The 27,404-nt window shown below is 48.0% G+C and overlaps 1 protein-coding gene and 2 non-coding genes across 3 annotated transcripts in view; 1 reads left to right on the top strand and 2 right to left on the bottom strand.

Annotated features, from left to right (window-relative positions):
* Positions 1-988: 988 nt before the first annotated feature.
* On the bottom strand, positions 989-1,063 carry TRNAS-GGA (transfer RNA serine (anticodon GGA)). The gene has a single exon. It is a non-coding gene; the product is annotated as a tRNA-Ser (tRNA).
* A 207-nt stretch (positions 1,064-1,270) lies between these two features.
* TRNAS-GGA (transfer RNA serine (anticodon GGA)) lies at positions 1,271-1,345 on the bottom strand. The gene has a single exon. It is a non-coding gene; the product is annotated as a tRNA-Ser (tRNA).
* Positions 1,346-1,716: 371 nt separating this feature from the next.
* LOC142558526 (uncharacterized) overlaps positions 1,717-27,404 on the top strand; it is a 29,488-nt gene continuing 3,800 nt past the window's right edge. Inside the window, exons 1-8 of the mRNA XM_075670660.1 lie at positions 1,717-1,807; positions 5,418-5,552; positions 7,369-7,381; positions 9,618-9,715; positions 13,713-13,959; positions 18,004-18,163; positions 21,330-21,472; positions 22,703-22,832. Of these exons, the coding sequence (XP_075526775.1) occupies positions 1,717-1,807; positions 5,418-5,552; positions 7,369-7,381; positions 9,618-9,715; positions 13,713-13,959; positions 18,004-18,163; positions 21,330-21,472; positions 22,703-22,832 (1,017 nt within the window). The remainder of the gene's footprint in view (positions 1,808-5,417; positions 5,553-7,368; positions 7,382-9,617; positions 9,716-13,712; positions 13,960-18,003; positions 18,164-21,329; positions 21,473-22,702; positions 22,833-27,404) is intronic.

The raw sequence follows: 27,404 nt of genomic DNA on the forward strand, positions 1-27,404 counted from the left end.
TTAAAGGTGCAGATCGGTCTATAACTTACACCCTTACACCCGTAAAGGGTGTAAAGGTGTGCGATATAAACGGAAAGCACCCTTATGAATGCAAATCGGTTTACACTGTAAGAAAAGTTTGCACCCCATTTGTGGCGTATCTTATAATAATCTTATAATAATCTTTAATATATCTTATAATAATCTTCAGCTATCTTCCTTAAGCCTCTCCTTTCTTTAACGCTGTGCGCCCCATACTTCCAGCCCACCAACGCCACGCACGTTATCAGCGTGACGGTAGCATTCTCGACAGGCAAGTAGCGAGCGCAGAGTTTTGCGAGAAAGGAAAAGCAAGCAAGGCTCATGATCAGTGATTAGGGAGAATTAAGATACGCCACAACAGGTGTAAACTTTTTCAGAGGGTTCCTCTTAAAGGGCTACTGGCAAGCATATTTCAAAGTTGTAGAAACTTTGCCACACTCTTCTCGCGTGTAAACGGTTAACAAGATTTATCAAGTATGAAGGTTGGGGAAGGCTTATAAGATATATTAATTTAATACGAAAGTACGAAAGTTGGCCTCTAGGGGTAGACCTGGCTTCATCGACGTTAATCGTGGCGTCACGACAAAGAGCAAGATATTTTGCACCCGCGTAGCAGTCAGGCTTTATAAGTAGGAAGACCGATTTACTTTCATTTTGTGTATTTAGTTGAGTCACTCGGTTTACACTGTAAGAAATGTTCATTACCGAATATGCAGGAGGAGGTCCCGGAGCTTAAAGCTATATGGGGACTTCCTGTCCGTGTGTGCATATGAGAAGCCGCAAAGAAAGAAATCCAATCTTATAGTGAACACTAGAGTTGTTTGACGTAGTAGTTCTGCGGAAACCCGCAAGGTGGAGAGAATTATTAATAAAGGGAAAATCAGACATCCACCCGTTCGTAGCAATTGCTACAAAGGAAACCCATACGGGTTCCTCGAATGAAAAGCCTCAGAGTTGAAGAAAAATTCGTCCTGGTCCGGGACTCGAACCCGGGACCACCGCCTTTCCGGGGCAGCCGCTCTACCACCTGAGCTAACCAGGCGGCTAGCAGATGGCAGGGCGAAGTCGAATTTGTCGACAACACACGAAGCAAAGCCAAGTGTTTGACGTAGTAGTTCTGCGGAAACCCGCAAGGTGGAGAGAATTATTAATAAAGGGAAAATCAGACATCCACCCGTTCGTAGCAATTGCTACAAAGGAAACCCATACGGGTTCCTCGAATGAAAAGCCTCAGAGTTGAAGAAAAATTCGTCCTGGTCCGGGACTCGAACCCGGGACCACCGCCTTTCCGGGGCAGCCGCTCTACCATCTGAGCTAACCAGGCGACTAGCGTTGTAAGTGTGTGTAGTTATGATAAATATAGTAGCAAAAAAAAAACTGCAAGCTAAACACAGAATGTGTCAGCGATTAGTCAACTTGTAAAAAATACATAAAGTAATGGCTACGCTCATAAGCTTGAATATAGTTTTCTGCCGACGGAGACGAAGAAATCCCGGGATCCTGGTCATACACAGCTTCTCTGTAAAAAGCTTTCTATAACTCGCACCATTACGCCCTTTAGAGTTATTTATACCTATGACAGATTTACACCCTTTTTCATTCACCTTTAAGGGCGTAAATTATTTTACAGTGTACGATTATAGGCTCATAGACGTCGTCATTCGATCTGCTGCAGGGCGCGCGTCGTTAACCTCGATGACAGAGCCGGACGAGAAAACCACGGGCGCCACGATGGCCTCTGCCCAGTCGACGCTCGCGCCTTCCGCCCTGCAGTCTGGAATGAGTGGTACGTTGCGGGATCTGACCACCATCGCACCACAGCCATATAATTACCGACACGATCCCATCGCCATCGATTGTTACCAGCACATCAGACCTCCACCATTACTACCATCAGCGTTATCTCCACTACCACCGAAATAAGAACTGCTCTATTGCTACTGTCTGCTATTTTACTGCTGCAGCTGCTAATGTTCACTGCAAGTAACTAGTATTACTGCTGCTATTTATTACTACAACTACTACTACTACCACTACCACAGCAGCATCGGCATCATCATCCGTCTGTATTATTGCAGGACAAAGGTCATTTCTGAGATCTCCAGTTGTACGTAACCCTCACCAGCTGATTCCGCAATCTAATCACTGCAGGTTATCTTCTGCCACGTTGCACGGCGTTTGCTTTCCCTTAGGAAGCACTGTTATTAGAGAGCTTTAGCGTGTCCGGTATTCGGGCAAACGCAAGCGGACTGGGCGTTTTACCGGATGAGTGGAGGCGCAAATGTGAACGGCCTGTACGGAGCAGCCACCTGGTGGCACAGAGCTCAATCGGACAAACACAAAGCTAATGTCGCAATAACCAAGCGTATTCTGCTTCACTGTTGGTGTAAATTTTCAGCAGTGGCGTTATCCTCTTGCTGCCGAAAATTTTCACCAGCAGCGAAGTAAAACGAGCTTGGTTATTGCAATATTAGCTACGTTTGTCTGGTTGAAGGATCGACATTTGGGCGAGTTGGTACTGGTTGAACATCTTGAAGCGGCAGCGCAATATGACGAATACGAAAGGCAGGAACACACCAGGACAGCGCAGAACTCACAACTAAGTTAATTCGAACGCGTACACAAACCTATGCACACAACCCATAGCCACGTGCTCTCCCATCGATGCTCTCTCGAAAACCTGCCGCTCTCAAACGCTCCAGTTGTTTTAAGAAACTCTCATAAGTCTGGTGAAAACACGATTTCGAAAGTGCGGAAGATAGAACCGAAAAAGTCAGTGCCATTTTTTACCACTTTCGAAGGTTTTCGAGAGGATGCTGTCCGCGTGACCGTACAGAAGCTTGTTAAGCGTGTAAAATTAGGAGCACCCACAAAAATGAACGCTCCAGAGCCTGCCGACAAGAAGAAAAAACTGGTTGTGATGTGCACAAGCTATCACACAGCCTCAGGAATGTAGCAGGCAGGTTTGATGTAGAGGTTGTTTTTTCTGCCCCTAACAAGATGAGCAAAATTTGCAGTAAGATTGGTAGGAGGTTGGCGCAGGCTGCCTCCACTCATGCTGGGAAAGGCTGCACTGATAAGCATACGTCCCCGCTTGTGCACTGTAGAATGAGAGTTGTTTACCAGCTTCCGTTTTCCTGCGGTCACGTCTATATCGGCCAAACAGGTCGTTGCCTGAACATTAGAGTGTCTGAGCATATGCGCTCGCTAACGGGTAATGTCCACTCACATGTCGCGTGGCATTGCTCTGAGCATGGGTGCACTCCAGTCTACAAAAACACCACAACACTTTCCGCGCATAGAAATCAGGCTACAAGGGAGATTATTGAGGCCTACTATATCAGGAAAAAAGGGTCGCGTTGTGTAAGCATGTCATCGTTAAATTTGTGTGACAGTGAATTTGAATTTTTAAGCCGCCACGTAGTGCAGCATTAAATTACAGGATTTTGCGTTTTTGCCAGCGCACTGATAATGGCGCCACCGATGGGAGAGCACGTGGCTATGGGTTGTGTACATAAGTTTGTGCGAGTCCAGATTTTATTAACAGGATCTATCCGGAGAGGGAAACTCAAACCAATTGTAATAAGTGCAATGGCATCATTACTCTTGACCACATGCTTTGGCAGTGCCCCGCGGTCTTCACAGACTGTGACAAGGAACAAGAATGGTGGCGGCATATGCTACACAGTGAATCACTCTCTGTCCGATTACGGGCAGTCCAGAAGGCCCGCGATGTGGCTGAAGGGCTCGGCCTGACAGTCCCAACGTGGGAGCGGCCCGCGTCAACCTAGGGTTAACCTTCAGGACCCAATAAAGTTCTTCATACCATACCATACCATACCATACCATAACATAACATAACATACCGTACTATGCCATATTATACCATACCATAGGTTTGTGTGTGCCTTCGAATAATGTTAGTTGTGAGTTCAGCGCTGTCATGTGTGTTCCTGCCTTCTGTATTCATCATATTGCGCTGCCCCTTCAAGTTGTCTGGTTGAGCTCTCCGCCACCATTTGGCTGCACCGTGCAGGCAATTGACGTTTGCGCCTCCGCTCATCCGGTAAAACGTCCCGTTCGCTTGCGTTTAGCCGAATACCGGACACGCTAAAACTCTCTATTCTAAAAAAACCGCCGGTTACCTGCTTCACGCATTAGATAGCCTGCCGTATACTCAATTTTTAATGCCGGCTGCCGGGCATTCTTCTGTTCCATACTGCATTCTTCATACGCCTCTCAATGTCTCTATTCCAATAATGCTCATTCCAATGCTGTTGACACCTTCTTAGGCCTAACGCATGCAGCCTGTACATAGCGTCCTGCACTGTCTGTAAAAGAACGCTGTTTAAAAAATTATTGATGTATGGGTTTTACGTGCCAAAACCATGATCTGATTAAGAGGTACGTCGTAGGGGGGGGGGGGGTACTCCGGAAATTTGGACCACCTGAGGTTCCTTAACGTGCACCTAAATCTAAGTATACACGGGTATTTTGCCGTTTCGCCCCCATTGAAATGAGGCCGCCGTGGCCGGGATTCGATCCCGCGACATCGTGTATGTATGTAATTAAAAATATGTATATTCTGGGGTATTACGTTCCAAGATCAGGGTATGATTGATGCATGATGCAGGGTGGGAGGCTCTGAGATCAATTTTGACGACCTGGGTTTCTTTAACGAGCGTCTGAAATCTAAGTACACGAGCGCTAATTCCATTTCGTTTTTTGCGTTTCTAGGGATCAGAGGCCTCCATTCTTCATCTAACGCAAAAAAATGGCAGTGGCTCAGCTCGGCTATGCCAGGATATATGTAGCGAAAACTAAGGCATAGCATGGTTAGCCTTGTTTAATCTTGATTGCAAGCCCAGGTTAGTCTGGTTGTCTATAGCTATGTTGCGGCGTTTAGCCAGTCGTTCGGCGCGCTGTTCGTCTGTTTCCTGGGCGATTCGTTTCCTCTTCATCTCGTTCCGATGTCGATTCCAGGCCTTCTCCTACTTATCAGAATTGTCGCCGTCCATACTGCCGCCTCAACTGTGGTTGCGGCACACGCGAGCTCTCCTTTTCAATCCTCCGACATCTTATCAGGCATGCGACGCAGCTGGCGAAGCGAGCGGAGGCGAGCACAACGACAAGGAACGCGGTGTGACGTCATACCAAACGGCGGCGGCAGTAAGGCGCGGCGCTGCGCAGCTGCGGTACATCTGTGGCTCGGTGCTATCTAGTGGCGCATGCGCAGTAGTGACCAGGGAACGAGAGAGAGAAAGAAATATCCGCGGCGAGGCGCGCGTTCATGTCTCTCCTCGGAGCACCGCCACGCGAAATAGCAAGTTCGGGGCCAGTAAAGCTTTCGCTTTAAAAAAATTATGACAAGTCTAAAATGAGACGTTCCTTTGCAGTCACCGCGGGCGAGTCGAAAGCGGAGAACGCATCTTCGGCGGACGATGAGACAATGCGCCTGACTGTCTCCCGGCTGCCGTCCAGGATGCCCTCCGCCATGGACTCGGTGTGGCGTGGACCAGTGCCAGAACAAAGTGGGCATTTTTAAACACAACAGTGTTAACGCATAGCATTTGGGCAACGCTATACAGTCGTTGCGTGAATTCCGAATGCATCTTAGGAACAGGAAGATGAACCAAGGTACGAGGAAGGAAAGCAGGATGCGTGCTCTGATCTTCAACCGAATTTGTTTTCTTTTTATTTAACCGCGCAGAAGAATGTCGGCTGTATACACACATGCAGAACTGCGTGAAATCACGCGCAACGTGAATGAAAAAAAATAAGTCAGTTTAAGCGCACGTAAGAGACAGCGAAAAAGAGAGAAGGAGTGATTAGGCTTAACTGATGCGTGTTCAAGCGAGGTATGCTTATGTTGAATTCCAATGGCAGATCCAGATCAAGTTTTTATGCTCTGTATGGAGCAATCCTATTCCAGTGCAGAATGAGAGCGTGAGTTGTGTGTTCCAATGGCAGATTGGGGGGCAGCCACTGATTCGGAATCGCTCTGCGGAGCAATAATATTTGCTCCGCCGAAATCGGCAGATTTGAACGGAAGTTCGCGTGACGTGTTTCCTTCAGCCGCCTCTGCTTCCTGTCACTGTTGTCTGTTTCCGGTCGCGGGCAGCCACGGAAAACATGGACGCTACGTCGCGCCGTGCGTTTGTGTTCCTGCTCCTGGATAGTGACAGCTCCGGCTGTGACACTAAGTTCCCAGGACCAGTGACAATTCTTCCTACTCGGAAGAAAAACGCACAGAATGCCGGGATGATCCAGACGATGGTGGCGATGGTGATGAGGCCTACCCAATCCACCTCTAGTCTAGCGCCATCTAGCTTGAGTTCCCTGTACCATTCTAGCCACCCTACCTGTACTAAGTGCCCCCGCGGCAGCGCACGCATTCCGTTCGCAGATTTGACGAGAGCGATCTCAGTCTGAACGACGCGTTCCGTTCGTGGTCCGGCCAAGCGCTCGCGATCTGCCGTTGGAATTCAACATTAGAAAGCTGCTGCTGAGGCAAATAAGGTGTTACATCTTTTTTTTTTCCAACCGCATGTTTTTCGTGCGGATGGACATCGGAAATTGCGCGCTGTATAGACGCCGAGTAACTGCTTTGTCAATTAGAATACATCAGCCACCGTCTAAATTAGTTCCGATAGGACTCATGCGCGTAGTAGTAGCGCGTGTGTCCTATTTAGTCCTAATTAACGTCAGGCCAGTACAATGTGGGCACCGTTTCGCATTGCTCACCCATCGAGTAGAGAGGGGGGGGGGGGGGGGAGGTTCGCACGTTGCCGGCTGTAAGTCGAACCAGCAACCTCGCGCAGAGATGCGCTACGCCTTAGCTATCGAAATTCCGCTTCCAAAAGACACTAGAATTTAACGTTCTCTTTCAAATGCAACAAAGTTCATTAAAATCGGTCCGGGGGTTATCTCGTAAAAACGCTTTTGCGTGTTACATGCATTTGAATAGGCCGCGTCGGAGTTGGGCCCGAGCTAAAGCTTCCTCTTAAGGTAAATAATTATGAGGTTCCTGAGTAAATCGAGGACATGTGGACAAATAGTTCGTAAGTGATTATCGCGCTATTTCGGATTTCAAGACCGGAACGAGGAACTGCAATAAAGAAAAAATAATAATAATCTATCAGCCACATGGTGATTTAGAATTGCTTAGCCTTCTCCGAAACAACTGCAATTGGCAGCAATATTATTGTTCCTGCTTTTTCTTTAGCGACAGCCGCCGACCGAGATCTGTGTTCACGTTACGTTGTTGTGTTTCTTAGAATTTATATATCGTTGTCGAAGAAGCCTGATGTTTGATAATACTTTCTTTTTAACTTTTCTTCATTGCAGTGAACCAGACCACGTAAGCACCGCCGAAACATTTTCAAGCGCAGTCGCCAAGTATTTGCGTAAAAAAAATTGCTCGCTTAGCTTTTCCATAAGAGAGACAGTGAACAAAGTGCAAGTATATCATCAATGCGCGCAGTTGTATGCCAGCTAAGTGCAGCCAAGAAAGTGACAGAGGTGCATCAGAACCTCCCGTCCAGTCGGCCGACCCGCCGTGAACGCGGCTGCCGTGCCGGTCGTTGGCACACAGTTTCGTAAAATTACTGGAGGGGTATACTCTGGCGTTGCGGCCATTCCACAAATATACTGTGAACTAGTGTACCGCTACATCGCGGGAATCGTGGGATTTGTCTAGCCTTCGTTCTTGTAGCTTCAGACGTCCTCGTTGCGTCATTTACACGTGCTTTACTCTTCTAAATTTCCAAGCGCTCCATCTTTTTTAAATTCTTAACAGAGAAAGGCAATTAGTTTCTGCCCGTATGCGTAATCACTGCGAATTGTTACACGTATAACACAGTATTTTGTGGGAAATGGTCGGAGCGCAGAGTCGCAGAACCGTTGTTTGAAGCCAAAAGGACGAAGTCTAGGCAAATGCGTGCGCTGCCCGTCATTGTCATCAAGCAGGAAGAAAATAAACTAGGAGAGAGCGTTACATCAACGACCCATCCGTGGAGCCATTCCCTTCACTTTTTCCCGTCCTCGAAAAAATCGGCCCAACACGTGACCTCTGAAGACTCCGTGTATTGGCCGAGAATGTTTGGTGTTACCGGCAGCTTTTAATCGACGGATGCAGCACTTGTTCGGCTGCCCTGCCTAGGGGGCGCTGCCTGCAGAGATGGAGCACTAAAACCTACCGCGCTAGGGTCCCTCGGTGTCACGCTTCTCCGTCGCGCTCTGACGTAATGATCACGTGTTGGGCCGATTCGTTTGGCTTCGGCCGCATCCTAGTTCATCCCTTCTTCCATGATTCGCACGCTGGTCAAACCGCCATACTTGCTGCAGCTCGGGCGTAAACTCCAGCGCCAGAGTTTCCTCTAGCAATTACTGTATTGAACGTTGAAAACTTGTCGGATCAGTTGTTGGCGTGATTGGCCATGAAGATTGGTCGGGAGACTCCCGACCAATCTTCATGGGCACAGCCATTAATCTGCCCCGACCCCGACGCGAAAAAAAGAAAATTAAAGGTGTCATATCCAGCACAGCCGCATCGCAATTTTCATTATGCGCTAGGTAGCTAGCGGAAGTCAGATTTAAATCTGAGCCATTTGTGAGTTGCCAGTGTAGGCCTAACTTGTTTCGCTTCCGATCGGGATATGCGTTCAGGAAAAGCTTAATATACGTTGCATAATGGCCTGCTTTTTTTTTTTTTGAAGTCAGCTTTGCCGCAATGCAGCCCGGTTAAGGGGTGAAGCATATGGAGAGTTTAGTGTGCTTGAGGAAAGGTTTAATATGCGTTGCGGGCAATGGACGGCTTGTTTAAAGTCGTCTTCGCCGCAGTACAGCCCGGTTAAGTTGTGAAGTATATTAATAGTGGAAAGAAGCTACTGTCAAGTGATCCAGTAGCTTGTTCCTTAATTATACACGGGCGCACTAGCTGTCTCAGGTTACAGTACGAAAACCAAGAAGCCTAATAACTGTAACTGACAGCCATTCAGCACTCTTTCAACGTTTCTGTGACTCCCACCAAAAAAAAAGTTTTTTTTTGTCAAACGCGTCATTGTTAATCAAATAGTCACACAAATGTCGCTACCAGCGCTGCTGCGGCTGTCTACGTCTTACTATATTTAATAATTCTAATATTATACTATATTTAATAATTCAGAAGGGCCTCTGTTGGGATAGTTGGCCCCTTTTTGTTTTCTTTCTGAGACTACTATCTTAGGCAAATCTGCGAACGACACGGCTCGAGTGGCTTTGGAAGCATTCCATATCCACAAAAATTCATCCACCTGTGTAAGCGAAGCATCTATTCTTTTTCACAGTGCCGAACTGGACTTCTTGAATTCTGCTATCTAAAGCAGGCAGCAGTATTGTTCACATTGTAATAGTTATGTTTTTTATCACCTTCGCCTGGGGAAAGGAGCGTGACACTTGTGCGCGGCTCATTATTATAAAACCAGAGGGTGTGTCGATTAGAATAAACTGTTGGCAGTAGCACAGGTCCGCGTCTGTCGTGTCTTATGTGATGTGTATGCATATTTTTTGCGCTGTATTTGGAACTTTCTAATGACCACGAACGTACATGTGTGCAGGCTCCTGGAAGGGTACGCGGTGTACCTGTTCCTCTTGTTCATCACCATGCTGGTGCTGAACGTCCTCACCATCGTCTATATCTACCTCGAGAACCAAGGTGCGCCCGTACTGCTATGCTATATAGCAAGGCGTTAGCAAACCGGGGAAGGGAAGACTATACGGAAGGAAACCGCATGCGTCACAGCGCTTCTGAAAATAGTCGCGCAGTCTGGTACACGCGTTTGTTTGAAATGGGCGACAGAAAGCATCTAAACACCCTATTACAGCACTTGCATAAAACAAGACGGAATACGGCAATCGGGATTGAAGTTGAACCTCGTATTTCCGCGTTGCTCTACCGCGTTTTGGCAAATGCGAAACGTCGCGATTTGCACGAAGCTACGCTGGTTCAGTTGTTCAGTGTCTGTTCCGAGGAACGTGAACGGAAGAAAGCTGTAGTCTTTGCCGGATTAGTTGGCGCAGTAACACATATGCTCCACCTTTGTCCTTATTGTTACTTTTCTAAAAATTGCATTGCGACGCGTGCGAAGGCACCGATTGTAAGCATGAAATGCTTTTAGCTCCCGTTGTCGGCGACCTCCAAGTGACCTTGAGCCAAAAGCCAAAGTCGTTGTCCGGGCACTCGGACGAGAACAACCGGGCATCGTTGTGAGAACAATACGAGACCATCCGGGCAACCAGTCAACACTGAAGAAAATGCGGTCTCTCGACCCTAATCCTTTGCACACGACCGCATTACATACTCTAGTTACTGCTCAAACAAATTACAAAAAAAAACGTTGCTTCCGAGTTCTTCCTAATGTTTGCTTACAATATCTCTCAAGCTGTTACTCATGGAACACTGAAGTTTTATTTGTCATTTCCAATAGGGACGCTCAAACGGCAGATACAGTGCACCGAACACTTGATTGCCGTCTCTTGGCGTTGAGACAGGGTTGCCTGTGCTCTTTTGAATGCCAGCGGTCCGTGAGTTCCGCAGCGCGGGTTTTTCGCCCCTCCGAGAGATGGCGCCACGCTGCGTGACCAGGCCGGCAGTTCCTTGCGTGCCCCGAACGCTTGTGAGACGGTTGTGAGTAATCGTCGTAATTACTCCAGCCAATGTGCTTTGCCGGTAGCCATTTCATGCTTACATCTAAGCTCGATTACGGGATGAGCCAGCATTTTTTGCCGCTCCAGTAGAGCAGCATGTGAAACAGCCCTCACACAGAGTTGCCCACGGATATAGTTTCACTTGCTCCGAATTAACTGTTTGCGATTCCGGCCGCACACCACACCGCTGAAACCGGGAGAATTCACCGCCTGTGTCAGCTGTGATTGGCCCGGAGGGCTGCTACGGGCCTCTCCGATTGGCTCGAAATGTCGCCGTGGCAGCAATTTGGCAACGTGGCGGAATTTGACGACGTCTGCGAATAGGTTCTCCGGCACTACGCGGCAGAGTTTGGACACGGCGGAGCTTGTCGCAAAGACTGAGAGAGTGACGTCACCGATTACAGGCGCAGGCCAGCGTATGCGAACAGCGGTCGAGGAGGTGACTTTGCTGAAGAGGAACATGACACATGTCCTGTTCAGAGCCGAAAACGGCTCACGGACATATTTTTATTTCTTGTCGGCTTTCAGAAGAGATCGGTATGTTACGTACGTAAAAAAAAAAAAACATTTTGTTAATACCAAGGTTTGATGCTGAACGTAGAGTCTCTCTGTGCATAAGGAAAGCTTCGTCTGTTTCGTGTCGTAAAGGCCAGTTTGTTTTTAGACAGATAAAAGTGTAACGTTTCGTAGTTTGGCATTTCGAATGTGATTAAATCATTGAGATATGGTTCCGTATGCATTTTATTTCAAATGCGCGGTGAATATTGTGCGAAATCACTCCTGTTTTCAATGTGCAAGGAATTGAAGTCAATCTGTAGCTGCATTATAATCCACAAGCGGTTTTAGGAGTGTATGAGAACGTATTCTGCTTTTCTTCTCGTGGTTGGTTGTAAGCGTTATCCTTAAGCCAGGTCAACTTCCTTTACAGCGAAAAGAAAAGGACCTGCCCACGACAGCGGAAGTAAGTCGATCGCCACTGATTTGAACTTCATCTGCGATACGCGCACTGCACTAGTCTACGCCGTTTGTTCGATATCACTGATTGAGATTAGCATGTCGTATAACAAACACATGGGCGTCTAGAGACGCCTGATATAGAGCGGGATTATTTTAAGATGAGGAGAGAGCAGGTTGGGTGAGGGAACAAACGCGAGTTAATTACATCTTAGTTGAAATCAAGAAAAAGAAATGGGGGGGGGGGCGTGAGCAGGACATGTAGTGAGGAGGGAAGATAACCGGTGGTCATTAAGTTTTACTGACTGGATTCCAAGAGAATGGAAGCGCAGCAGGGAGCGGTAGAAAGTTAGGTGGACGGATGAGATTAAGAAGTTTGCAGGGACAACATGGCCACATTTAGCACATGACCGGGGTAGTTGGAGAAGTATGGGAGAGGCCTTTGCCCTGCAGTGGGCGTAGACAGGATGATGATGATGAATTTTAAGCGCATGTGTAGTTCTTTCGATGTTGTGTCAAGTGCTTTTGTATTAGACGCAAAAGGCGAATGCAAATGTACTGTCAATAAAGTTGATTGGAATTTGGTAGAGTACTAAATAACGTAATCCTCTCTACTGACCCCTCTCCACTTGTGATTTTGCCAACGCTGTAACCAAAATGACCAAAATAAGTTGCACGTTTTAGGCGGTGCATTTCGATGCGTCAATTAGTGATCAGAAGGACCTGCCCTAACGACTCAGTACGTTTGTACAAAATCGTCAAAATCGTTTCAGGGTCCCTTAAAGAGAGCAGTTGTCATTTTCCGTCTCATTTATTTTTTCCTTTCTGCATAACCGAAAATGGACTTGAGAAAAAAGAAACCGATCTTGGGGGTGTGTCACCCCCCCCCCCCCTCAAAAAAAAAAAAAAAAAAGAAAAAAGCGGCACTGAAACAGTTAATAGGAGCTGGGGGGAGGGGCGATATCCTGTCAGTGTTAGGAGCCTCCAGTCTGCCTGTGTAACAATATTGAACAAATGTTTCAGTCCTATAGATCGTACGTGTCCCGATTCACGATAAAAAAATTTAAAAAAAGTGCGTTATAGTTACCTGGATAACGCGGCTGCTAATACAGATATAAGTGGTGTGAACGGTTAGGAACAGCAGGCAGCACAACTAGAACCATGATCAAAACGAAAGATCGCCTTTATGTTTACGACAATGCAGCAGACGACGTAAGGGGAGAATGTGCAAACGAGTTTCTCAAGCTTTATGTGAAAATCCGAGGACACCTAAGCGCTTCTTGCGAGTTGCGAGTGCGAACGCATTATAATGCTTCGTGCTATGTAGCGCGACGCTTTGCTTCGGCGTCGCGTTGTCGAAGGGGTTCGTCCTCCTGCCGCTCGAGACGCCTTGCTTGGCGATCCGCTTCCCCCCCTGACGCTTTCGCCCTCTCCTATCGCGTTGCACTGCTTCTTGTTCTGGCCAACGTGTATTGAAAGTTGACGACGACAATGATGAATTTACCTGCCAGCCTCTTTGCTCGTTTAGCTCCCTTCTTCCGCTCCCTTACTTCGTATGCGGTGTACTGGCGTGGACGGCCACGTTTCGTTACTGCCGAGGTTGCGGCCACCGACGACGTAGATGCTTCGGACTCCATAGCAGTACGTCCTGCCCGAGTCGGCAAGGGCAGCGGCAGCAGCGTGTGGTGCTGGCTCGGGCACCGCGCGCCGGCTTGCGAGAGCGAGGGTGACGTGGCGTCGTGGCGGTACCCTTTCCTCTCACGCGACATTAAGCCTCGGGGGCTACAGCAGGCAATACCTTATGGCGGACGACGCCGACGTTGTGTACGTCGCAAATAAAACTTGTGGTTCTTTAGAAGATGGCGGTGTATCTGCTGCGAAAGCACGCTATCTTAGTGCAGGGCGGGAGAAATTTATCGCCAAAGATCGCCGCTTCATGCGTGTGTGTTGCACAGACAGACAGACAGACAGACAGACAGACAGACAGACAGACAGACAGACAGACAGACAGACAGACAGATATTCACCCTCGCCTTCATCGCCAGACGCAGGCTTGGAACTCAACATGGACAAGGAGTCTCTCCTGCGCCACCCTCTGGTGTGTGTGCATCGCTGCTCACCCCTACTGGATCCCTACGTGCAGCACTACCCGAAGGACGACCTGTGTGACCACTTATACCTGCAGCTGCCCGCCGACCTGTCGGTGGCGCAGGTCAGGAAGGCGCCGTGCTACGACAAGTTCAGCAGCGTCGCCAGCGCCGCCGCCGTCACGCGACACGGCTTGCTCGTCGATTACAGGTACAGACCATCTGACTGGTCTACGCATCTGTCGCCGCGGTCACGAGCGGTGCTGGCTGTCGTGCCCGGGTCTCGTATACGCGTGCATAGACAGCCGTCGCCGTATAGCACTGCGCGTGTAATGCGGAAGGCATGGATTCGGCTCCGCATGGATCCGAAAAAAAAAAAAAAATAAACACTTTGCTTGTATGCATGCCCTTGAGGCGCGAATTATGGTAGACTGTTTACAAATGGGCCAAATTTACGCAACCTTATTGCCAAACGGGGTCAGCTGGCACAAGACGAGGGGTGGAGAGAGAGGGAGAGAGAGAGATCGCAGGAAGAGACCTTCGCTCTGCGCGCAGTGGGCATAAATATGACTTCCGACAATGTCAGGATGATGACAATGATTCCAAGGCCCTCAACGCTCCACTGCGACAAGGGCAATTAATGTATTAGGATGCTGCCTTGTGCATTGCATGGTTAAACAACACAATTGCACAGTAATATATATAAATATCTTACGATCGTGCAGTCGGTATTGCTGCGCGCCTGTTGCGCGCATACACGACAAGAAGTAGTGCGTCAAATACACAAAAAAAGCACATAGGTTTGCGTCACGCAATGCGGCGCAACATTGAGCCTCCCAGTTTTATGTCGCAAATATATGACTCGACTGTTGCGTGGAAGGCGTCGTAGATATGTACAGGTGCCCCCAGAATAATTCGGAACGCCGGACACGCAGCTGCTCGTCGGCGGAGCGCGCCGGCGGATAAATACAGGCAAGGTCTGCGCATGCGCAGCCTTCCTAGCGAGCAAGTTTCGCTCCCTGGTGTTTCTAGATTGGCCTTGTCTTGCTCCAAAATGGTAGCGCTAGGTGCCCTTTAGCATTGTGCAGGGGGGCTGGGCGAATAAATGTCTGTAGCGCAGCATGCACCATAATCTATAAATAAAGGCTTGTGGACGCCGTGCAGCGTATTCTCGCCATGGTCTGCATCCCGTGTGGGAGATAATAGCAATGCTTTGCGTGATTACGTGCTAGTGAGGCGGCTTGGCTACAACCACCTCGCTTCCCTATTTTTTCAACCGTGTTAGCCTGTCCTGCGAAGTATTAGTTCTTATTAAATTATCTCCCACTCCGTGGTACTAATGGCTTCGTAAAACGAGGACAATTTCCACTTATACATGACCCCTCTTAAAGGGTGTGTCTGCGATAGTGGCAATAAAAGAGTTTACAAAATGAAATAACGCGGCACGTTCCTCAAGGCCAGTTTCATGCACAGGAGGCCACCTCATTCCTTTTCCTCGTGGGAGGCCGCTCTTCGGGCCACTTGCTCGCATGACCAGCTCTGGCTGGTGGACCGTGCTTGCCTAAAGATGTCCGCCAGGGGGCTCCCGGACGTCTAGGGGCCCAACCACATTTAAATAGATCCAGTAAAGTTTTATCCATCCATCCATCCATTCGAAGGGCACTTTAATGAACTCCTCACGACTCCAGTCATTATTGGCGCACCACATTACGTGGTTCGCATATATTGTGCGCCAATCAATCACGGAAACTGGATCATTGGAAGCGAGTATTCTTACGTATTCGTCGCGTGTCGGCGTTTGTTGGTGTAGATATTCATTTTCATACTCATCTTCTTTTGCTCAGAGGGGATATACAATGATAATCAAGGGTAGGCTGTGTGAGCTGAATGAAAAAAATATAGTAAGGCGAACATAGTAAATATAAATAACAGGAAGAACACTGGGTTCATTTTTTCCACAGAAAACAAAAAGAATCGAAACGTAACTTTGTTTCGTCTAAAGCGGTTGGCATGTTCTGCTATCAACATCTCGCGATGTCCACGCGAAGCGCAGCTTGTAGGCAGCGTGGAATTGACTCGCAGAGCGCATCTACGAAGTCCCTCCTCTCACCAAAGCCCTTCCACTCGCGCGTTATGGCGAGCCAGAGCTCGTCGGCACTTGCCCCTCCAACATTCAGCTTGGATAAACTTTCCTTCATCGTACCCCACACGTTCATAACATTGAAGTCTGCACCTTTTGGAGGCAAGTAAAGAACGCGAACACCACATTTTTAGGAAGTTTTTCCACGGCTCTGGCCATGTGCACCGGCTCAGGTCTTGTTGGAACAAGTAGCAGCCATCTTTAAATGGCCCGTCAAGAGCGTATGGCAATAGGTGGAAGTCCTGAATTTCGCTGTAAACTTCAGCTGTGAACAATGGGGACAGCCGGATTATCGGACCGAGGCCCTCTTTGCTAATTGCTCCCCAAACGTTGAGGGCAGAGTGGCCGCTGTTGTAGATCTCTGAAACATACTCAGGCTCATATCTACACGAAAAGGAGGCAATGGATAATGGTCTTTTCAGATGAAAGACCTCTTGCACGTCCGAAGAATTTGTGCTTAAAAGATCAGAATGAAAAGGAAAATACCTGCAGTTGTATGGTCTCCATACCCGGCGCTCTTAATCCCATCTAGATGAAAATGTCGATTCATCTGAGAATATGACTTCCTTCCATTCTTCACAGTCGTCCAGCGCTCATATGCCCTGCCAAACTTAAGGCGCCGGCGATTTTGGCACTCCGTAATGTGTGGCTTTTGTGCCGCGACAAATCCACGAAGACCAGCCCTCGCATGCGCCTTCTAATTGTTTCCTCACTGACTTGCAGGTTGAGGGCTGTCTTGATCTGGCGGGCGCTCTAAAAAGGATCGGCAACGGCTGCAGCAACAATCAGAAGGTCGTACTCTTGCAACATGCATCGGTGTCGTCCCGATCGTGCTGCATCTTTGAGTCGGCCATCTTCATCCCTGTATGCTTGGATTATTCGGTTGACCGCACTTATAGACTTTCCTGTGAGGCGGCATATCTCACGTTGAGGTATATCTTGTGAACTGAGCTTAATTATATTTCTCCGCACATTCATCGGCACTTTTTTCGGCATGTTGCCTCGATTGTAATAGGGCGGAATTCGCGTAACTGTCATTGTTTAAGTATGTTCGTATCTCTTTATCAATCGAGCCGCCGATATCATCACGGTTGCATCAGACGCAAACGCCGCCCTTTGCCAGGGCTAGTCACGGTCACCTACCATAAATATTTTGAGCAAATGATAAATACGGCCCACATGAAAAATGAAAAACAAAGGCGCCCAAGCACCCGACCATGCAGACACGAGCGCTTATGCTCCAACGCGAGCGCATGCGCAGACACAGCTTGTCACGGACACCATCGGCCCAGCCCCCTTGACAAAACGTTAAGGGGCACCTAGGGCTACCGTTTTGGAGCAACGCAACCCAAACAGATGCACTAGGGAGCCAACCTTGCTCGCTAGGGAGACCGCGCACGCGCAGACCGTGGTACTACTTTTTCCACGGGCGCGCTCCGTCGGCGAGCGGCCGCGTGTGTTGCGTTCCGAATTATTCTGAGAGCGCCTGTACGTACATATCTGCCATAGAACGAACAAAGTGGCAGGTTTCTGCGGCCACAGCGCAACCCTTGCGTTTGCCACAACGGCAAGTACTTCGCATACTGGACGCACAAAAGGTGCGCAAATGATGCGGGATTTGACGTAACCTTACGCTCACAAGTTTTCGTTGTAATATGTCAAGTAGATGTTCCACTGAACAAAATAGTCGTAGATACTGGCGCATTCCATTGGGCGAACACGAGCACTCAAAAGCATCCACCGAAGTGCTCTCTCTCGAGTAAACAACTGCGATGCGAGTCTTTCATGATGGCACTACATCTGAGTAAAAAATTAAATTATGGGGTTTTACGTGCGAAACCACTTTCTGATTATGAGGCGCGCCGTAGTGGAGGACTCCGAAAATTTCTACCACCTGGGGTTCCTTAACTTGCACCTAAATCTAAGCACACGGGTGTTTTCGCATTTCGCTCCCATCGAAATGCGTCCGCCGTGGCCGGGATTCGACCGGAGACGTCGTGCTCAGCAGCCCAACACCATAGCCACTGAGCAACCATGGCGGGTTACATCTGAGCACCTTCCGCAGCGTTGCTTGTATGCTACAGGCATGAATCGGAATCCTCTCTCTTGTCGCAGCCAGAGCAACGTTAGTTACTGGCAACTGAAGGGCGACGACGGGATGGTCACGTTCGTGACGTTGTGGGGCAACAGGATCAAGAACCACGGAGTGGCCAACCTCGTCTTGAACACGTCGACCTCCATGGACGAGCTCAAGCTGTGCCTGCCCTTGATTGAGGTAGCCCTCCCGCTTTGCCGTATAGTGGCCGGTGTGTCGGAACGGAAATAAAAGAAAAAAACGGAAAAGGAAAAAAAAAACGACTTTTGACCGGAACGAAGATGTAACCGAAATGTTATTTTGTTTTGGAGTGAAAGTGAAATATTTTTGGGCGGTTTTCGGTTGCAATCCGAAACAACCGACCTCAGGCAACGTCAGAATTAGCGGCCGGAATCCCAGGGGTCCACATAATAGCGTGTCTTAGACAGGGGTAGTTAGAGCGATAACCGGTCGAGCGCGATAACTAATTTAAGCCTGCCGCTCGGTGTACAGCGGATCGGCATCGTAGAAAAACCCAGGGCTTGCGTGCTTGAAGAGCTTATCGTTTAGTTTTGAAATGACTGTCTTTCCTGTACGAAATGAGTGATGTAAATGTTGTGTATTCCAAGTTACTGCGTTCCTACAAGTTTACAGCACACATATTCCTTTCAGAAAAAAATAGGCAAACCGAAAAGAAAAAAAAAGCCCTGGATTGCGCAGGAACTTTTTAAAATGATAAAGCACAAAGATAAACTGTACCACAGATTTCTTATTGCACGCTTGCCTGATGCGCTGACACTGTTTAAGAAGTACAGAAACAAATTAAATACAGAACTTGAACGCACTGAGAATGCTTGTCAGCAGCGTCTGTTTGCAGACGGCACGAATAAAGATCCTGATAGCTTGCGGGGCATTATCAATAATGTTCTTGGTTACGAAACGCATTCTACCTCGCCGGAGAGGATTATTTACAACAAAAATGAAATCTCAGATTTAGCGCTTGCAAGCCGCTTCAGTAAGTACTTCGCAAGTATAACCGTGCCACAGCAATTTATTTTTAAATCCCACTAGTGAATCTAAGGTATTTAGGACTTTTATGAACCTTAAAAATAGTAAAGCTCTCGACATTGATTATATACAACACTCCAGCTTTGACGCATATCTTTAATCAAGCTTTACAGTCTGGGATGTTCCCAGAAAAAACGAAAACGAGTTGGGTAACTTTACTTTTTAAAGCAGGCAACAGAAACGATATGCCAAATTACCGACCCATCTCAATCATTCCAGTATTTTCCTAAGGATTAGAAACGATTATTTTTTTCTTGTGTGAACTTTTTTAGACAGACAAAACATTCCATATAGTGCTCAGATCGGCTTTCATAAAGGCAGGTCAATGGAAACTGCTTTGCTCACGTTCAAGGAACATGTACTAAGTAATATAGAAAAAAATCTCTTCACTTTGGCATTATTTATTGATTTCAGCCACGCGTCCGATTGTATAAATCATAAAATTTTGCTGTGGAAATTATCACAGAATGGCGTTAGAGGTACTTCATTAACATTATTTGAGTATTACCTTGCTGAACGGAAGCAATCAGTATGCATAAAACGTGATAAGTCATGTTTGCTTCAATTTACCAGATGGCGTGCCACGATGGAGCGTATTAAGTCATATATGCTTTTTAACCTCTACATTAACGACATTGCTAATATTAATACATCTGTAAAATTTATCATATGCGCCGATGACGCTACTCTTCTTATTTCTGGTCCGAATTCATAAAAAATAATAAAGATGTAACGATCTACTCACTATCTGAATGGTCAATCGCTGGCTGCCTAAAAATAAACCCTACGAGAACTAAAGTAATGCTATTCCACGCAAAAAATATAGCTCTTATTAGTAATCAAACTTTAGTGTGTGCTGGTAAGTAACTAAAAATTGTTGATGAACGCAAAATATTAGGCGTCAACATTTTTCTTCGCACCTTACTTGGGATAGACATATTGAAAATATCTGCAAAAAACTGTCTGCTATCACAGCTGTTTTGTCTCAATGTCGGTGTCTTTTTCCTCCCAAGGCAAAACCTAACAGTTATTATGCCTCATTTTCTTCCCATTTAAATTACTGTACCTTAGTGTGGGCGACTACAGGAAAGACGAATATTATGAAAATCATTTCTTTGCAAAAGAACATGATTCAGCACATTGACAACATGGGTTTTCTGGATACAACGTAGCCAGCTTTCTTTAAAGTATAAAATGATTAAAATAGAATGGTCCTACACTTCTCGACTTCCAAGTTCTTTTTACCTCTCAAATACTGTCTTCAAACATTTCCTAGTGTCTGCTGCATCTTTGACACCGAAATTCATTTCTGGAAATACTAGAAATAGTGATACGTAGCACGTTCCGTGGTTTCATAATAAATATAGCCTACACGAATTACAACGTAATCTACCATACATTTTAAATTAATATCAAGGCATATATATATATATATATATATATATATATATATATATATATATATATATATATATATATATATATATTTCCTCATGCAAGCAACTTCGAATGCATTTTGTAAACATGTGATAAGACTGTTTATCGTTTGTCAGAGCCAATTGTGTAACCTTTATGTAGCCCTTACACACATATTTCTTTCTCCTGTTGTATTGAATGGTTTTCTGCACACACGCGATTCGGCGCTGATGATGCGATATGTGTCGCTACATTGTTTCAGTGCTAATCGCAGTAACGCTGACATTCGTCGTGAGATGGGTCCTGCCGAAATTGTTTTTTGCACTTATAGAGTTTCTTGCATAAATGCTGCAGGGAACCGTGGCGCAGCGGTCGTTCCGCTATACCATGGGAATAACGGGTAGTACGCGAATTCGTCTAATCTCCGTGCTTGTGGCTTCAGTCGTTCTTGCGACGTTAGCTGTTACACACACACACACACACACACACACACACACACACACACACACACACACACACACACACACACACACACACACACACACACACACACACACACACACACACACACGCGCACGCACACACACACACACACACACACACACACACACACACACACACACACACACACACACACACACACACACACACACACACACACACACACACACACACACACACACACACACACACACACACACAGAGAGAGAGAGAGAGAGAGAGAGAGAGAGAAAGAGAGACATCATTACAAACCTCCAAGCAGGCGTATATATATATAGTTTACTTTATTTGCACTGCAGCACAGCGCGCGCGCGCTCTAGACAGAAGTGTTGACGTCTGTATATAGATGACAAATACTCCGTCGTGTACTTTCGGATTGCAGCGGCTACGTGAGCTGCAGGCTCTGCTGAACGAGCTGACAGGCGAGCAGGTCGAGAGGCGGTACATGATGTTGGACGTGCGCACCTCGTACACCAACCCGACCGTGGACCTCGTGGCACTGAGCAAGCTGCTTCGCTTCGCCATGTGAGTACTCTCTTTGGGAAAGGGTCGCGCCTGACGTTTAACTCAGTTTCAACAGAAAGTGCAATGAATATGCGACGGAAATTAACGAGAAACTCAAGTATACTTCTAGATACCTTTTTTTGTAAGGTGGTGGCGATCAAATCGTTCACCTGACGGAATCAAAGCATTCATATGACTGAGCATTCAACCGTCTATAGTTTTCCAAGTTAAGGTATAATGTGAACAGTTACACTTACCAAGCCTCCTGTCACGGTACGAGCTGCTTTTTCCGGTATTGTAGAAGGGTAATTTGATAACACAGCTAAACTTATTTTGCGCCTTTGTTAAGTTTTCCAAAAACTTTCCCAACAGTTTCCCAGTAACAACAGCAGCGTCAAATAGCTTCGGAACCTGTTGTAAACGTGGTATAGATATTGTTCTAAACCTATTGGAGGCGTTGTTATTGCTAATCGTACCTACAACACGCGCATTACGTTTCCAACATTACCCTACACGTGCCGACGCTATTTGACGCCGTTTGTACAACTCGGTACCTGCCGGGGAAATTACCTGAAACTGAATGGATGCACTGTCGTACAAAGTCCAAGGGCGATAACATAGTCGTCACGCGCCGTATGCTGTATGTGCGAGTGAAAGCGTGCGAGGATGAGCCGACGGTGGTGGCTCCATCTCGCTCGCGCAAGGAAGGAAAGCGGGGAAGAAACGCGCCGTCTTCCGTCGCGCGCAAGCCGTCGGGGGTGGGGGGGGTCGTTATTCTCCGCTGGCGGCTGTGTATACCACGCGGCCGCGCGGGCCCTATCTTGAAAGGTATCTGCGATGGGGACAGAGTGCGCCGAATGCTGATAGCTTCGTGGGCGCTTTGTTCTCGCCGCTTAGGTCGCGTTGAAGCGAGAGGCAGCACGAAGGTCAATTCGCTTGCTGCCGCTGCCGGTGCCACGCTTTCTCGATCCAGCGTTTTGACAACGAGCACGCGCGGTCGTCGAGTCAGATGTGGTCATGTTTGCTGTGCGCGCGACGCGCCATATGCTTGTTAATTTAGTTAGTAATGCGAATGTTTACAAGTTTATGCGGCCGACAAAACTGATATCCTTACTTCGTATAACTGCCTGCTAATTTGCTATCGCAATTGATGATTCGCCTATCGGACGAAACTGCGACTTTTCTAAAGCTAGAACGAACCGCAGTGCGATCACTTGACAATCTTCGGCGATGCCTCTTCCTTGCGTATAGGACCTTTCCAATCGACTTGCTGCTGCTTCAAACGCACCTTCCGGCGGATGGTGCAAAGCCCTGCATGGTGGTGGCCCCCACGACAAGCGCGCGAGCGGCCACGATGGACGCCGTGGACGTGCCCATCATGGTCAGTCCGCGCACTCTGAAAAATGGCGACCATGACTTGTGTTTCCAGCTCCGCAATATTTACCGGCTCATGCAGCCGACGAAAGCATAGCCTTCGATATTTGATGTTACTTTGAGGCAACCGTCGCTGGGGTGCGGATTTGGACATTACCTATTAATTGCTACGACGAGATATTCGCGCTCTGAGCCGCGACATAACGCTTTCACAAACCGAGAATGCAGCGACGGCCGGATGACGCGTAGGAAAGAGAGCTGGCTCGGATGTAGCTAATGACATGGTTGTCATACACTTGGCGGGCTTTCCATTGGTACAGCCGGTTCTTAAAGCGAAAGCTTTACTGGCCGCGAACTTGCGATTTCGCCGTGGCGGTGCTCCCAGGAGGCACATGACGTCACAACGCACGCCTCGCCGCGGATATTTCTCTCTCGCTCCCTAGTCACTACTGGGCATGCGCCACTAGTAGCAGCGAGCCACAAGTGTTCCGCCACGCCTTACCGCCGCCGCCTTTTGGTATGACGTCACACTGCGTTCCTCGTCGTTGCGCTCGCCTCCGCTCGCTTCGCCAGCTGCGTCGCATGCCTGATAACATGTTGCAAGATTGAAAAGGAGAGCTCGTGTGCGCCGCAACCACAGTTGTGGCGGCAGTATGGATGGCGACAATTCTGATAAGCAGGAGGAGGCCTGGAATCGACATCGGAACGAGATGAAGAGGAAACGAATCGCCCAGGAAACAGACGAACAGCGCGCCGAACGACTGGCTAAACGCCGCAACATAGCTCGACAACCAGACTAACCTGGACTAGCAATCAAGATTAAAGGGGTGGAGACATCAAAATTTTCGTTCATGCGTTTGTTGATTCAAACGTTGCATCATGCTTCAGGGAGCACGATACACACAGCGGGATTCATATATATCCGATAAATAATATAATAATAGCATTATTATACCGAGCGATTTCGGTTTCGGTTTCTGGGCTCCGGGGGATGCTATGACGTCACAGAGGAGGAAACGCAACATGGCTTGGTCACGTGGCCCACAAAAAATAGTGACGTAAAACTATGCTGCGTCGTCTGCTCGCGCATACGCGTGCTCTGCCAGCAGAGATCAACCACTGGCGATTCGAAGTGCATGTCGCGATTATTATAATTATTGCGAAGAGCGACGACAACGGTAAGAAAATATTGCGGCTTGTGAGGGTCGGTGATTCATTCCGAAGCGCCGTAAGCTTTAGCTTTGAAGTGAACCGGAAAAGGCCTAGCGACGATATCGGCGGCGCCGAACGATCAGAGGCGGTGAAGCTGCCGTCGATGCCAGAGTGACCACTCCTCGGTCGCTGATTGGCCGCTTCGCCGTACGGCTGCCGTATAAATGGGTCCCGGGCCCGTCCTCTCTACGGCAAGGAAATCTCGCCGTTTGCGAGCAAAACCGCCGTCGCACGGGGGCCGGCGAACGGCGTTCGGCGAGTTTCCGTGCCGGTAACATGGACGGGCCGGTAACGTGGAAAGGCCAAGCGAAGGAGAGTCCGCTCCGAGCTGCCGAACTACGCGACTATGCGAGGAGAGAAGCAGACAACACGAACGCCGCATATCCTGGTCCCTTTCGAAGTCGGCCGGCTAGTGTTACACTCAAACGTGTAAAGGCCCGTCCGCAGGGCAACTCGCCGCACGCAGTTTGCCGTTCGCGGGCCGCCGTGCGGCGTTGGTGTTGTCCACTTCTCTCCTCTTGTGTCCGTGTCTGCACGCCTTGCCCCTTCTTTGCATTAAGAAAGGATTTCTATATGCCTGTAGCTTGGTCGTAGTGGAGGCTATGCTCGGTTGCTCGGCTCAGCAGGCTCCGTAATCGGCATTTCATCGCTACTCATCATACGTCACGTTTTTGTGCTGGTGTGCTATGACGTCAATATTTTCGTTCCTCCTCTGTGACGTAGTAACTGCCGCGCTAGCGATGGGTCTCGACTACGAGAAGGAGTTTTTAATGACTCTTTGGAGCTCAATTAAAATTATTTTGAAATGTTTGCAGCGTCCAATACCTCGTTCTGGGTGTCCTTGCATACGGAAGCAGCCTACAACATGATTTTTATAGCCTCAAAATTTGGTGTCTCAACCCCTTTAACCAAGGCTAACCATGCTATGCCTTAGCTTTCGCTACGTATACCCTGGCATAGCCGAGCTAAGCCACTGCCAATTTTGACTTTGCGTCTCGTCCACGTTAGGTTAGGTTAGCTTAGCTTTAGGTTAGCTTAGGTTACGTTAGTTTAGCTTAAAGGGCGTTAGACTGGCGCGGTGTGTTCTCACAGCAGTTTTCCGTCCGGATTTTTTTCCCTCACTTTGCCTGCTGCCGGCTGAACCCTGACGCAGGGACGCCATTTGCCGGTTTTTCGATTCTGTACACAAAATGAGATCAAATCAAAGCTTTCATTTTCTAGAAACACCTGGATGAACTCGTGAGCCAAAAGCTGCCATCACCAGCTTGACAAAGGCCCGGGAGCCGTGGTACACGACCGAGGTACATGGCAACAGCACATAACAAACAACTGAACTATGCCTAGCGGATTCATTACTAATTTTCTAAAGGGGCGCTTTCTACTGTTTTTCAAGGACCTTCTATTGTGCAGTGCAATAGAAAGCATACAGTTGTTTCTCTGGGAAGTGAGCAGAAATTCTTGAAACAATGATTCGACCTGCGTAGTCTCCGCTTAAAACTGTGCACGCGTACGCCAACAACACTGGCCCTCTTCGATTATCCGTCCCCGACAGGCCGGGGCGGTCCGAGACGCTGCACACGCAACGCTCATTGGCTGAAAGCACCACCTCGGGCAGTCCACAGGACTGTCGGGGAGGGACAGTTGAAAAGAATTAATCTCTGACGCAAAGAAAAATTAGCAGAAAGGCATCAAATACAATTTCAGGCAATACAAGGTATTATATAAAGCAAAATAACGCTCTCTGCGCGGACCCAAACTCTTTCTTTACTCGAGGCGCTTTTGGCGTCCGCTGCTTATAATAAACCCCTGTAGGCGACACGCGAAACCTGCAAGCTCGCCTCTCGACACACCTCTTCTGACCAAACCAATATGGCGGAGCTCCCGGGCTAGAACAGCAATTAAGGTGTCAACATATGCGGGATAGTGACGTCATTCCTGTCGCTCTCCGTTTTCCGCTGTCTCCAAGCTTTCGGAAAGCGTGCCAACAGCTTTAACGTTGCCATAGACAGTGCTGGCTACCAGGCAAACCGGCCATTTTGTCTAGGCCTATGAGATGCGATGGAAAGCCTGCTCACGGAATTTCGCATATGGCGAGAGTACAACTGGGATCAAGATTGCGAGTTTGGTCAGTATAAATCGACGATGAAGCCAGCCAAGCGCGTTGATTCTCTCATTATGCAAAAAAAGATGAGGCGTGTAGACAGGACACAAGAGAAGAGAAGTGGACAACACGAACGCCGACTATCAACTGAAGGGACCACTGAGGCGAAAAGAAGGAAGAAGACACAGCTCATCTGCGCAAGCTCTGGAATGGTATCACCACGTATCAGTCGGGTACATGTGCCGGTATACTTAAGAGATAACTGTTAAGGCACTTAAACTCTTCCTTATGTAAAGTAATCGAAGGCTGACTCACGCACGCACTTCCACCATCATAGATATGCCATGCCTCTACCATAAGACGCGTATCTTCCTTCTTGTGCCTGTACAATATCGCGCATTCATCTAACTCTGGCATGCAGTTACATCTTTTACGCCTCACCCTTTTGCATAATGAATCCTTACCAACTAGCTCAGCTTTCTGTCGTTCTTTGATTCTCTCAACGCGCGCTAATCAGTACAGTTCTCGCAGAGCGAGACCGCGGTCATGGCTTCGCGGGCCGAGCCGCCGGACTACCTGACCGTGCTTCTATCGTTCAGTGCGCGGACGCTGTACTTCGATGTTCCGCAGTCGTGGAGCCTGGGCATGCCTTGCAACAATATCGCGAAACCGAAGCAGTTTAGCGAGGTACGTGACCCGGCTCGCGCTTTTCCTCTGTGCTGTTTTCAGACGCCACAGGGCGTGGCGCTCGAAATCATTCGTGTCTTGGAGCTTGTACACACCCGCCGAGCTATCCGCACCCAGTGGAGCCGAACCTCGCCGTAACGAGTCGCGTTCGACGCAAAAACACCACCGTTATATCCGATGTTCGTTATAAGCAAATATTCGTTACAAACTCATGTCACCGAGAAACATTTTATATTTGCTTCGTTATATCCGGTGATTCGTTATATCCGCATTCATCATGTCGAGGTTCGAAGGGAACCGATGCTTCAACCGCTCCTTGTTTCCATGCTGACTGAAGCGTCGCTAAATAGCCAATTGCGGCGAAATCTTTCATTGCGCAAATAAAATATTCGTAGTGATAGTGCAGCTACAAAGAATTAGGGCTGGGTGCAAAATTCTATGTGCGAAACGTGTATACCGGTGCGTCACTAACGACGTACAGAAATTCCTTCCTTTTCATACCGAAGCCAGAAATAAAGCTGCGCAATCAAAGCTCGCCGGAAGTTATGCAGAGATTAGGCCTAACCTGAACTAGAGTGC

This window comes from Dermacentor variabilis, chromosome 9, assembly GCF_050947875.1.
Source record: "Dermacentor variabilis isolate Ectoservices chromosome 9, ASM5094787v1, whole genome shotgun sequence".
NCBI lineage: Eukaryota > Metazoa > Arthropoda > Arachnida > Ixodida > Ixodidae > Dermacentor > Dermacentor variabilis.